This window comes from Entelurus aequoreus, linkage group LG17 (genome assembly GCF_033978785.1).
Source record: "Entelurus aequoreus isolate RoL-2023_Sb linkage group LG17, RoL_Eaeq_v1.1, whole genome shotgun sequence".
Classification (NCBI taxonomy): domain Eukaryota; kingdom Metazoa; phylum Chordata; class Actinopteri; order Syngnathiformes; family Syngnathidae; genus Entelurus; species Entelurus aequoreus.
The window spans coordinates 22658729-22672083 of record NC_084747.1 but is presented as its reverse complement, the minus strand read 5'-3'; the positions used below and the strand labels follow the sequence as shown (position 1 = coordinate 22672083).

Genomic DNA, 13355 nt, shown 5'->3' with positions numbered 1-13355 from the left:
CATCACTAAGTACAGGTGCGGATGTTTAGTCATCACTAAGTACAGGTGCGGATGTTTAGTCATCACTAACTACAGGTGCAGATGTTTAGTCATCACTAAGTACAGGTGCGGATGTTTAGTCATCACTAAGTACAGGTGCGGATGTTTAGTCATCACTAAGTACAGGTGCAGATGTTTAGTCATCACTAACTACAGGTGCAGATGTTTAGTCATCACTAAGTACAGGTGCGGATGTTTAGTCATCACTAACTACAGGTGCAGATGTTTAGTCATCACTAAGTACAAGTGCAGATGTTTAGTCATCACTAAGTACAGGTGCAGATGTTTAGTCATCACTAAGTACAGGTGCGGATGTTTAGTCATCACTAAGTACAAGTGCAGATGTTTAGTCATCACTAAGTACAGGTGCGGATGTTTAGTCATCACTAAGTACAGGTGCGGATGTTTAGTCATCACTAAGTACAGGTGCGGATGTTTAGTCATCACTAAGTACAGGTGCGGATGTTTAGTCATCACTAAGTACAGGTGCGGATGTTTAGTCATCACTAAGTACAGGTGCGGATGTTTAGTCATCACTAAGTACAGGTGCGGATGTTTAGTCATCACTAACTACAGGTGCGGATGTTTAGTCATCACTAAGTACAGGTGCGGATGTTTAGTCATCACTAAGTACAGGTGCGGATGTTTAGTCATCACTAAGTACAGGTGCGGATGTTTAGTCATCACTAAGTACAGGTGCGGATGTTTAGTCATCACTAAGTACAGGTGCGGATGTTTAGTCATCACTAAGTACAGGTGCGGATGTTTAGTCATCACTAAGTACAGGTGCGGATGTTTAGTCATCACTAAGTACAGGTGCGGATGTTTAGTCATCACTAAGTACAGGTGCGGATGTTTAGTCATCACTAAGTACAGGTGCGGATGTTTAGTCATCACTAAGTACAGGTGCGGATGTTTAGTCATCACTAAGTACAGGTGCGGATGTTTAGTCATCACCAAGTACAGGTGCGGATGTTTAGTCATCACTAAGTACAGGTGCAGATGTTTAGTCATCACTAAGTACAGGTGCAGATGTTTAGTCATCACTAAGTACAGGTGCGGATGTTTAGTCATCACTAAGTACAGGTGCAGATGTTTAGTCATCACTAAGTACAGGTGCGGATGTTTAGTCATCACTAAGTACAGGTGCGGATGTTTAGTCATCACTAAGTACAGGTGCAGATGTTTAGTCATCACTAAGTACAGGTGCAGATGTTTAGTCATCACTAAGTACAGGTGCAGATGTTTAGTCATCACTAAGTACAGGTGCAGATGTTTAGTCATCACTAAGTACAGGTGCGGATGTTTAGTCATCACTAAGTACAGGTGCAGATGTTTAGTCATCACTAAGTACAGGTGCGGATGTTTAGTCATCACTAAGTACAGGTGCAGATGTTTAGTCATCACTAAGTACAGGTGCAGATGTTTAGTCATCACTAAGTACAGGTGCAGATGTTTAGTCATCACTAAGTACAGGTGCGGATGTTTAGTCATCACTAAGTACATGTGCGGATGTTTAGTCATCACTAAGTACAGGTGCAGATGTTTAGTCATCACTAACTACAGGTGCAGATGTTTAGTCATCACTAAGTACATGTGCGGATGTTTAGTCATCACTAAGTACAGGTGCAGATGTTTAGTCATCACTAACTACAGGTGCAGATGTTTAGTCATCACTAAGTACAGGTGCAGATGTTTAGTCATCACTAAGTACAGGTGCAGATGTTTAGTCATCACTAACTACAGGTGCGGATGTTTAGTCATCACTAAGTACAGGTGCGGATGTTTAGTCATCACTAAGTACAGGTGCAGATGTTTAGTCATCACTAAGTACAGGTGCAGATGTTTAGTCATCACTAAGTACAGGTGCAGATGTTTAGTCATCACTAAGTACAGGTGCAGATGTTTAGTCATCACTAAGTACAGGTGCAGATGTTTAGTCATCACTAAGTACAGGTGCAGATGTTCAGTCATCACTAAGTACAGGTGCGGATGTTCAGTCATCACTAAGTACAGGTGCAGATGTTCAGTCATCACTAAGTACAGGTGCGGATGTTTAGTCATCACTAAGTACAGGTGCAGATGTTTAGTCATCACTAAGTACAGGTGCAGATGTTCAGTCATCACTAAGTACAGGTGCGGATGTTTAGTCATCACTAAGTACAGGTGCAGATGTTTAGTCATCACTAAGTACAGGTGCAGATGTTTAGTCATCACTAAGTACAGGTGCAGATGTTTAGTCATCACTAAGTACAGGTGCAGATGTTTAGTCATCACTAAGTACAGGTGCAGATGTTTAGTCATCACTAAGTACAGGTGCAGATGTTTAGTCATCACTAAGTACAGGTGCAGATGTTCAGTCATCACTAAGTACAGGTGCGGATGTTTAGTCATCACTAAGTACAGGTGCAGATGTTTAGTCATCACTAAGTACAGGTGCAGATGTTTAGTCATCACTAAGTACAGGTGCAGATGTTTAGTCATCACTAAGTACAGGTGCAGATGTTTAGTCATCACTAAGTACAGGTGCAGATGTTTAGTCATCACTAAGTACAGGTGCAGATGTTCAGTCATCACTAAGTACAGGTGCGGATGTTTAGTCATCACTAAGTACAGGTGCAGATGTTTAGTCATCACTAAGTACAGGTGCAGATGTTTAGTCATCACTAAGTACAGGTGCAGATGTTTAGTCATCACTAAGTACAGGTGCAGATGTTTAGTCATCACTAAGTACAGGTGCGGATGTTTAGTCATCACTAAGTACAGGTGCAGATGTTTAGTCATCACTAAGTACAGGTGCGGATGTTTAGTCATCACTAAGTACAGGTGCAGATGTTTAGTCATCACTAAGTACAGGTGCGGATGTTTAGTCATCACTAAGTACAGGTGCGGATGTTTAGTCATCACTAAGTACAGGTGCGGATGTTTAGTCATCACTAAGTACAGGTGCGGATGTTTAGTCATCACTAAGTACAGGTGCGGATGTTTAGTCATCACTAAGTACAGGTGCGGATGTTTAGTCATCACTAAGTACAGGTGCGGATGTTTAGTCATCACTAAGTACAGGTGCGGATGTTTAGTCATCACTAAGTACAGGTGCGGATGTTTAGTCATCACTAAGTACAGGTGCAGATGTTTAGTCATCACTAAGTACAGGTGCAGATGTTTAGTCATCACTAAGTACAGGTGCAGATGTTCAGTCATCACTAAGTACAGGTGCAGATGTTCAGTCATCACTAAGTACAGGTGCAGATGTTTAGTCATCACTAAGTACAGGTGCAGATGTTCAGTCATCACTAAGTACAGGTGCAGATGTTTAGTCATCACTAAGTACAGGTGCGGATGTTTAGTCATCACTAAGTACAGGTGCAGATGTTTAGTCATCACTAAGTACAGGTGCAGATGTTTAGTCATCACTAAGTACAGGTGCAGATGTTTAGTCATCACTAAGTACAGGTGCAGATGTTTAGTCATCACTAAGTACAGGTGCGGATGTTTAGTCATCACTAAGTACAGGTGCAGATGTTTAGTCATCACTAAGTACAGGTGCAGATGTTTAGTCATCACTAAGTACAGGTGCGGATGTTTAGTCATCACTAAGTACAGGTGCGGATGTTTAGTCATCACTAAGTACAGGTGCGGATGTTTAGTCATCACTAAGTACAGGTGCGGATGTTTAGTCATCACTAAGTACAGGTGCAGATGTTTAGTCATCACTAAGTACAGGTGCGGATGTTTAGTCATCACTAAGTACAGGTGCGGATGTTTAGTCATCACTAAGTACAGGTGCAGATGTTTAGTCATCACTAAGTACAGGTGCAGATGTTTAGTCATCACTAAGTACAGGTGCAGATGTTTAGTCATCACTAAGTACAGGTGCGGATGTTTAGTCATCACTAAGTACAGGTGCGGATGTTTAGTCATCACTAAGTACAGGTGCAGATGTTTAGTCATCACTAAGTACAGGTGCAGATGTTTAGTCATCACTAAGTACAGGTGCAGATGTTTAGTCATCACTAAGTACAGGTGCGGATGTTTAGTCATCACTAAGTACAGGTGCAGATGTTTAGTCATCACTAACTACAGGTGCAGATGTTTAGTCATCACTAAGTACAGGTGCAGATGTTTAGTCATCACTAAGTACAGGTGCGGATGTTTAGTCATCACTAAGTACAGGTGCAGATGTTTAGTCATCACTAACTACAGGTGCAGATGTTTAGTCATCACTAAGTACAGGTGCAGATGTTTAGTCATCACTAAGTACAGGTGCGGATGTTTAGTCATCACTAAGTACAGGTGCAGATGTTTAGTCATCACTAACTACAGGTGCAGATGTTTAGTCATCACTAAGTACAGGTGCAGATGTTTAGTCATCACTAAGTACAGGTGCGGATGTTTAGTCATCACTAAGTACAGGTGCAGATGTTTAGTCATCACTAAGTACAGGTGCAGATGTTTAGTCATCACTAAGTACAGGTGCGGATGTTTAGTCATCACCAAGTACAGGTGCAGATGTTTAGTCATCACTAAGTACAGGTGCGGATGTTTAGTCATCACTAAGTACAGGTGCGGATGTTTAGTCATCACTAAGTACAGGTGCAGATGTCAAGTTTATTGGATGTCATAAAAAGGTAAAAGTGCTGAGTCATGACATTTGGTCACAGTTTCATTTCCACAAGAAAAGGAGGTCAAAGCATTTTGACAACACGCCCCCGCCCCCTGGCGAGGGGCGGGGCCTAGAATGGCAGCATGAGGGAGGTGTCCATCAGAGGGGGAGGCGGGGGTGCCTCCACCTCCTGGAGCGCACTCTGAAGAAGAAGAAGAGGAGCATGAGGAGCAGGCATGAGGACACGTAGAGGACCACACACAGGCTCATGTCCACGCCGTTGAAGCCCGCCGCCAACGTCCACACTCCGGCCCCCGGCTTGAGAAGCGCCTCCGTTTGGGGGCGGAGTGGCGGACGGCCGCTGTGAGCCGCGTCCGGCGTGGGCGGGATGGCGGCGTGTGCGGAGGACAGGTTGTCCGCGCCGTAGTGACGTCGCAGGAAGCTGAGCACGTTGGCCAGGTCCCAGACGTGGACGCCATTTTTCTCCTCGTGACAGGACGGACAGAGGGAGGGGCTAGGCCACGCCCCTTTGGGGAACATGGGGTCTTCACTTAGAGAACCTGCAGGAGAACATGACACCGACAATGAGGCCGAGTGTGTGTGTGTGTGTGTGTGTGTGTGTGTGTGTGTGTGTGTGTTACCTGCTAGTCTGGAGTTGACCATGTTGTGTTGTCTCCACAACCACAGGACCTCCTCTTGGGGGGAGTAGACGGAGGTCAAAGTTGAGGAGGACTTCTCAAAGTGTCGGCCACAGTCTTCACACCCGAAGAAGTTCTTCATGTAACCTCGCATGACCTTCAACACTGGAGCGCCTTCAGCATCCAGGCCTACACACACGTGTGTTAATAAAGTGTGTGTGTGTGTGTGTGTGTGTGTGTGTGTGTGTGTGTGTGTGTGTGTGTGTGTGTGTGTGTGTGTGTGTGTGTGAGTACCAGTGTGAGCCAGTGCACGAGGTGTGGCATCAAGTTGGAGCGTCAGGACGTGGAAAAGAGTCCACAAAGCACACGGGTAACCACGCAGCCCATCTCTGCTGCCTTGACAACCAACCCAGTTAAGCCCCGCCCCCAAGAACACACCGGGGATCTGGAACACAAAAGTCAGGTGCGGCATTTACGCGCACAAAATCGGAATGTTTACTAACACTGCAAGAACGTTTACAAACACAGGAGGAACGTTTACAAACACACTAGGAATGTTTACAAACACGCTAGGATTGTTTACAAACACATTAGGAATGTTTACAAACATGCTAGGATTGTTTACAAACACAGGAGGAATGTTTACAAACACATTAGGAATGTTTACAAACACGCTAGGATTGTTTACAAACACATTAGGAATGTTTACAAACATGCTAGGATTGTTTACAAACACAGGAGGAATGTTTACAAACACATTAGGAATGTTTACAAACACGCTAGGATTGTTTACAAACACGCTAGGATTGTTTACAAACACATTAGGAATGTTTACAAACACGCTAGGATTGTTTACAAACACATTAAGAATGTTTACAAACACGCTAGGATTGTTTACAAACACATTAGGAATGTTTACAAACACACTAGGATTGTTTACAAACACATTAGGAATGTTTACAAACACGCTAGGATTGTTTACAAACACAGGAGGAATGTTTACAAACACACTAGGATTGTTTACAAACACAGGAGGAATGTTTACAAACATGCTAGGATTGTTTACAAACACATTAGGAATGTTTACAAACACGCTAGGATTGTTTACAAAAACAGGAGGAATGTTTACAAACACGCTAGGATTGTTTACAAACACAGGAGGAATGTTTACAAACACGCTATGATTGTTTACAAACACAGGAGAAATGTTTAAAAACACGCTAGGATTGTTTACAAACACATTAGGAATGTTTACAAACACGCTAGGATTGTTTACAAACACACTAGGATTGTTTACAAACACATTAGGAATGTTTACAAACACGCTAGGATTGTTTGCAAACACAGGAGGAATGTTTACAAACACGCTAGGATTGTTTACAAACACATTAGGAATGTTTACAAACACGCTAGGATTGTTTACAAACACATTAGGAATGTTTACAAACATGCTAGGATTGTTTACAAACACAGGAGGAATGTTTACAAACACGCTAGGATTGTTTACAAACACATTAGGAATGTTTACACACACGGTAGGATTGTTTACAAACACAGGAGGAATGTTTACAAACACGCTATGATTGTTTACAAACACAGGAGAAATGTTTAAAAACACGCTAGGATTGTTTACAAACACATTAGGAATGTTTACAAACACGCTAGGATTGTTTACAAACACACTAGGATTGTTTACAAACACATTAGGAATGTTTACAAACACGCTAGGATTGTTTGCAAACACAGGAGGAATGTTTACAAACACGCTAGGATTGTTTACAAACACATTAGGAATGTTTACAAACACGCTAGGATTGTTTACAAACACATTAGGAATGTTTACAAACATGCTAGGATTGTTTACAAACACAGGAGGAATGTTTACAAACACGCTAGGATTGTTTACAAACACATTAGGAATGTTTACACACACGGTAGGATTGTTTACAAACACAGGAGGAATGTTTACAAACACGCTAGGATTGTTTACACACACAGTAGGATTGTTTACAAACACAGGAGGAATGTTTACAAACACGCTAGGATTGTTTACAAACACAGGAGGAATGTTTACAAACACGCTAGGATTGTTTACAAACACATTAGGAATGTTTACACACACGGTAGGATTGTTTACAAACACAGGAGGAATGTTTACAAACACGCTAGGATTGTTTACAAACACATTAGGAATGTTTACAAACACACTAGGATTGTTTACAAACACATTAGGAATGTTTACACACACGGTAGGAACGTTTACACACACGGTAGGAACGTTTACACACACGGTAGGAACGTTTACACACACGGTAGGAACGTTTACACACACGGTAGGAACGTTTACACACACGGTAGGAATGTTTACACACACGGTAGGAACGTTTACAACCACAGCAAGAACATTTGCAAACACATAAAATATTTGCAATCACACTAGGAACATTTACAGACACATTAGGAATGTTTACACACATTAGGAACGTTTACAACCACAGTAAGAACATTTACAAACACTTTGAGCACATTTATAAACGCTTTGAAAACATTTATAAACACTGAGAACATTTATAAACACTTTGAGCATTTTTATAAACACTTTGAGAACATTTTTAAACACAGTGACAATATCTACACAGTGAGAACATTTTTTAAACACTTTCAGCACATTTATAAACACTTTGAGAACATTTATAAACACTTTGAGAACATTTATAAACACTTTGAGCACTTCTATAAACATTTTGAGAACATTTATAAACACAGTGACAATATCTACACAGTGGGAACATTTATAAACACTTTGAGAACATTTATAAACACTTTGAGAACATTTATAAACACCATGTCAATATCTACACAGTGGGAACATTTATAAACACTTTGAGCACATTTATAAACACTTTGAGAACATTTATAAACACAGTGACAATATCTACACAGTGGGAACATTTATAAACACTTTGAGCACATTTATAAACACTTTCAGCACATTTTTAAACACAGTGACAATATCTACACAGTGGGAACATTTATAAACACTTTGAGAACATTTATAAACACTTTCAGCACATTTATAAACACTTTGAGCACATTTATAAACACTAAGCACATTTAGAAACACTTTAAGCACATTTATAAACACTTTAAGCACATTTATAAACACATTGAAAACATTTATAAACACTTTGAGAACATTTATAAACACATTGAGAACATTTATAAACACAATGACTATCTGCACAGTGGGAATATTTATAAACACTTTGAGCACATTTATAAACACAATGACAATATCTACACAGTAGGACATTTGTAAACACGTTAAAAATACAGTAAAAACATTTCAGAACACTTTGAGAACATTTCTTAACACTTTAAGCACCTTTATATACACATTGAGAACATTTATAAACACTTAGAGAACATTTATAAACACTTAGAGAACATCTACAAACACTTAGAGAACATCTACAAACACTTAGAGAACATTTACAAACACTTAGAGAACATCTACAAACACTTAGAGAACATCTACAAACACTTAGAGAACATTTACCAACACTTAGAGAACATCTACAAACACTTAGAGAACATCTACAAACACTTAGAGAACATTTACCAACACTTAGAGAACATTTACCAACACTTAGAGAACATCTACAAACACTTAGAGAACATTTACAAACACTTACAGAACATCTACAAACACTTAGAGAACATTTACAAACACTTAGAGAACATCTACAAACACTTAGAGAACATTTACAAACACTTGGAGAACATCTACAAACACTTAGAGAACATTTACAAACACTTAGAGAACATTTACAAACACTTAGAGAACATTTACAAACACTTAGAGAACATCTACAAACACTTAGAGAACATTTACAAACACTTAGAGAACATTAAACACTTAGAGAACATTTACAAACACTTAGAGAACATCTACAAACACTTAGAGAACATCTACAAACACTTAGAGAACATCTACAAACACTTAGAGAACATTTACAAACACTTAGAGAACATCTACAAACACTTAGAGAACATCTACAAACACTTAGAGAACATTTACCAACACTTAGAGAACATCTACAAACACTTATCTACAAACACTTAGAGAACATTTACAAACACTTAGAGAACATCTACAAACACTTAGAGAACATTTACAAACACTTAGAGAACATCTACAAACACTTAGAGAACATCCACAAACACTTAGAGAACATCTACAAACACTTAGAGAACATCTACAAACACTTAGAGAACATCTACAAACACTTAGAGAACATTTACAAACACTTAGAGAACATCTACAAACACTTAGAGAACATTTACAAACACTTAGAGAACATTTACAAACACTTAGAGAACATCTACAAACACTTAGAGAACATTTACAAACACTTAGAGAACATCTACAAACACTTAGAGAACATCTACAAACACTTAGAGAACATTTACAAACACTTAGAGAACATCTACAAACACTTAGAGAACATTTACAAACACTTAGAGAACATTTACCAACACTTAGAGAACATCCACAAACACTTAGAGAACATCTACCAACACTTAGAGAACATCTACAAACACTTAGAGAACATCTACAAACACTTAGAGAACATTTACAAACACTTAGAGAACATTTACAAACACTTAGAGAACATTTACAAACACTTAGAGAACATCTACAAACACTTAGAGAACATTTACAAACACTTAGAGAACATCTACAAACACTTAGAGAACATCTACAAACACTTAGAGAACATCTACAAACACTTAGAGAACATTTACAAACACTTAGAGAACATCTACAAACACTTAGAGAACATCTACAAACACTTAGAGAACATTTACCAACACTTAGAGAACATCTACAAACACTTAGAGAACATCTACAAACACTTAGAGAACATTTACCAACACTTAGAGAACATTTACCAACACTTAGAGAACATCTACAAACACTTAGAGAACATTTACAAACACTTAGAGAACATCTACAAACACTTAGAGAACATTTACAAACACTTAGAGAACATCTACAAACACTTAGAGAACATTTACAAACACTTAGAGAACATCTACAAACACTTAGAGAACATTTACAAACACTTAGAGAACATTTACAAACACTTAGAGAACATTAAACACTTAGAGAACATTTACAAACACTTAGAGAACATCTACAAACACTTAGAGAACATCTACAAACACTTAGAGAACATCTACAAACACTTAGAGAACATCTACAAACACTTAGAGAACATTTACAAACACTTAGAGAACATCTACAAACACTTAGAGAACATCTACAAACACTTAGAGAACATCTACAAACACTTAGAGAACATTTACCAACACTTAGAGAACATCTACAAACACTTAGAGAACATTTACCAACACTTAGAGAACATCTACCAACACTTAGAGAACATTTACCAACACTTAGAGAACATTTACAAACACTTAGAGAACATTTACCAACACTTAGAGAACATTTACCAACACTTAGAGAACATTTACCAACACTTAGAGAACATCTACAAACACTTAGAGAACATTTACAAACACTTAGAGAACATTTACCAACACTTAGAGAACATTTACCAACACTTAGAGAACATCTACAAACACTTAGAGAACATTTACAAACACTTAGAGAACATCTACAAACACTTAGAGAACATCTACAAACACTTAGAGAACATTTACAAACACTTAGAGAACATTTACCAACACTTAGAGAACATCTACAAACACTTAGAGAACATTTACAAACACTTAGAGAACATTTACAAACACTTAGAGAACATTTACAAACACTTAGAGAACATCTACAAACACTTAGAGAACATTTACAAACACTTAGAGAACATTTACAAACACTTAGAGAACATCTACAAACACTTAGAGAACATTTACAAACACTTAGAGAACATTTACAAACACTTAGAGAACATTTACAAACACTTAGAGAAGGTGTCTAACCTTCATCTTGTTGTCTACCAGGTCCAGGACAGCTTGGTAGGGGATTTGTTGCAATGGCAGACTGTGCAGCCAATCAGAGAGGGTCTCCATGAGCTTCACCACTGGACCCCCACCTGGATACAACTACACGCACACACACACATGGCCGCGTGTTGTGTCTTGGCAGCATGATGCTGTGAAGATGTTAGCTGCTAATAATGACCGAGTTGGCCGTTACCTTGGCGACCAAGGTGACAAAGTCCTTAAAGACCCTCAGCTCCTCCCCCTCCAGTGTGGGATGACTGGCCAGCTCCACTCTCAGCAGGTAATGCAGGGCTGACTCCAGATCAGCTGTGTACACCTTGGAGCTTTTTAACACACACACACACACACACACACACACACACACACACACACACACACACACACACACACACACACACACACAGTTAGCATTCAGGATGCACAAAGATGTCTGGTGTCCAGGTGGGTGGTGCACCTGTCAAAGTGTCTCCACGTCTTGGAGGAGTGTGGGGACGAGGGTCCCTCCCTGCTGGGCGAGCGTGCACTATTCCACCTGCTGGGCGAGCGTGCACTATTCCACCTGCTGGGCGAGCGTGCACTATTCCACCTGCTGGGCGAGCGTGCACTATTCCACCTGCTGGGCGAGCGTGCACTATTCCACCTGCGATGGACGCCTGGCAACGTCCTCAACAAAGACGTGAAGAAGAACCTCTGTCTCTTTTCACTGAGAAAACAACAGCACGTTCCAAAAAGGCCACACCGTGTGTGTGTGTGTGTGTGTGTGTGTGTGTGTGTGTGTGTGTGTGTACTGACGCGTGCAGGTGTGCGTGTGTTCCGTTGGGGTGCAGCAGGTAGACGGAGGGCAAGGCGGAGGTGTTGAGAGCGTCCAGCAGGGGGCGATCGGAGCTCAGCGCTCTCCTCACGTGCACGCCCGAGTACTGCAGCAGGTCCAGGGTCACCTGACCAGCAATCAACACCAAATATGACCACGCCCACTAACACCCGCGACGGTTCGGCGGGTGTCCTACCTCTCGGCCAACGTATGACTCCGCCTCCTCCACGATGACGGCGGAGTAGTCACTCGACCTTTGACCCAGCAGAGGAAAGATCTGTGCAGAGCTACACACACACACACACACACACACACACACACACACACACGGTGACTGCATGTCACCATGGCAACAGGCTGCTGTTATATCCATCCCCTATGCCAGTGGTCCCCAACCTTTTTGTAGCTGCGGACCGGTCAACGCTTGAGTTGGGGGGGGGGGGGGTGTATTTAATAAAAAAAAAATATATATATATTTTTTTTTTACATAAATAAATACAATCATGTGTGCTTACGGACTGTATCCCTGCAGGCTGTATTGATCTATATTGATATAGAATGTATATATTGTGTTTTTTATGTTGATTTCATTAAAAAAAAAATTAAAATTTTTTTTATTTTTTTTTACATAAATAAATACAATCATGTGTGCTTACGGACTGTATCCCTGCAGGCTGTATTGATCTATATTGATATAGAATGTATACATTGTGTTTTTTATGTTGATTGCATTAAAAAAAAAAATAAAAAAAATTTTTTTTTTTTTTTTTTACATAAATAAATACAATCATGTGTGCTTACGGACTGTATCCCTGCAGGCTGTATTGATCTATATTGATATAGAATGTATATATTGTGTCTTTTATGTTAATTTCATTTTAAAAAATAAAAATAAATTATATATATATTTTTTTTTACATAAATAAATACAATCATGTGTGCTTACGGACTGTATCCCTGCAGGCTGTATTGATCTATATTGATATAGAATGTATACATTGTGTTTTTTATGTTGATTGCATTAAAAAAAAAAAAAAAAAAATTTTTTTTTTTTTTTTTTTACATAAATAAATACAATCATGTGTGCTTACGGACTGTATCCCTGCAGGCTGTATTGATCTATATTTATATAGAATGTATATATTGTGTCTTTTATGTTGATTTCATTTTAAAAAATAAAAATAAATTTTTTTTTTTTTTTTTTTTACATAAATAAATACAATCATGTGTG

General features: G+C 39.4%; 1 protein-coding gene across 2 annotated transcripts in view; it reads right to left on the bottom strand.

The window, feature by feature from the left end:
* Positions 1–4630: 4630 nt before the first annotated feature.
* The window catches only part of qsox2 (quiescin Q6 sulfhydryl oxidase 2), a 27862-nt gene continuing 19137 nt past the window's right edge, over positions 4631–13355 (bottom strand). The window contains exons 5-13 of one of the 2 annotated variants that reach the window (XM_062025256.1): positions 12321–12411; positions 12106–12251; positions 11954–12016; positions 11768–11899; positions 11507–11636; positions 11290–11412; positions 5578–5728; positions 5287–5472; positions 4631–5205 (exon numbers count right to left, since the gene is read on the bottom strand). In XM_062025256.1, coding sequence (XP_061881240.1) covers positions 4805–5205; positions 5287–5472; positions 5578–5728; positions 11290–11412; positions 11507–11636; positions 11768–11899; positions 11954–12016; positions 12106–12251; positions 12321–12411 — 1423 coding nt within the window. In that variant the 3' untranslated portion in view covers positions 4631–4804. Of the gene's footprint in view, positions 5206–5286; positions 5473–5577; positions 5729–11289; positions 11413–11506; positions 11637–11767; positions 12017–12105; positions 12252–12320; positions 12412–13355 lie in introns of both variants that reach the window. The other variant, XM_062025255.1, reaches the window with a different exon arrangement.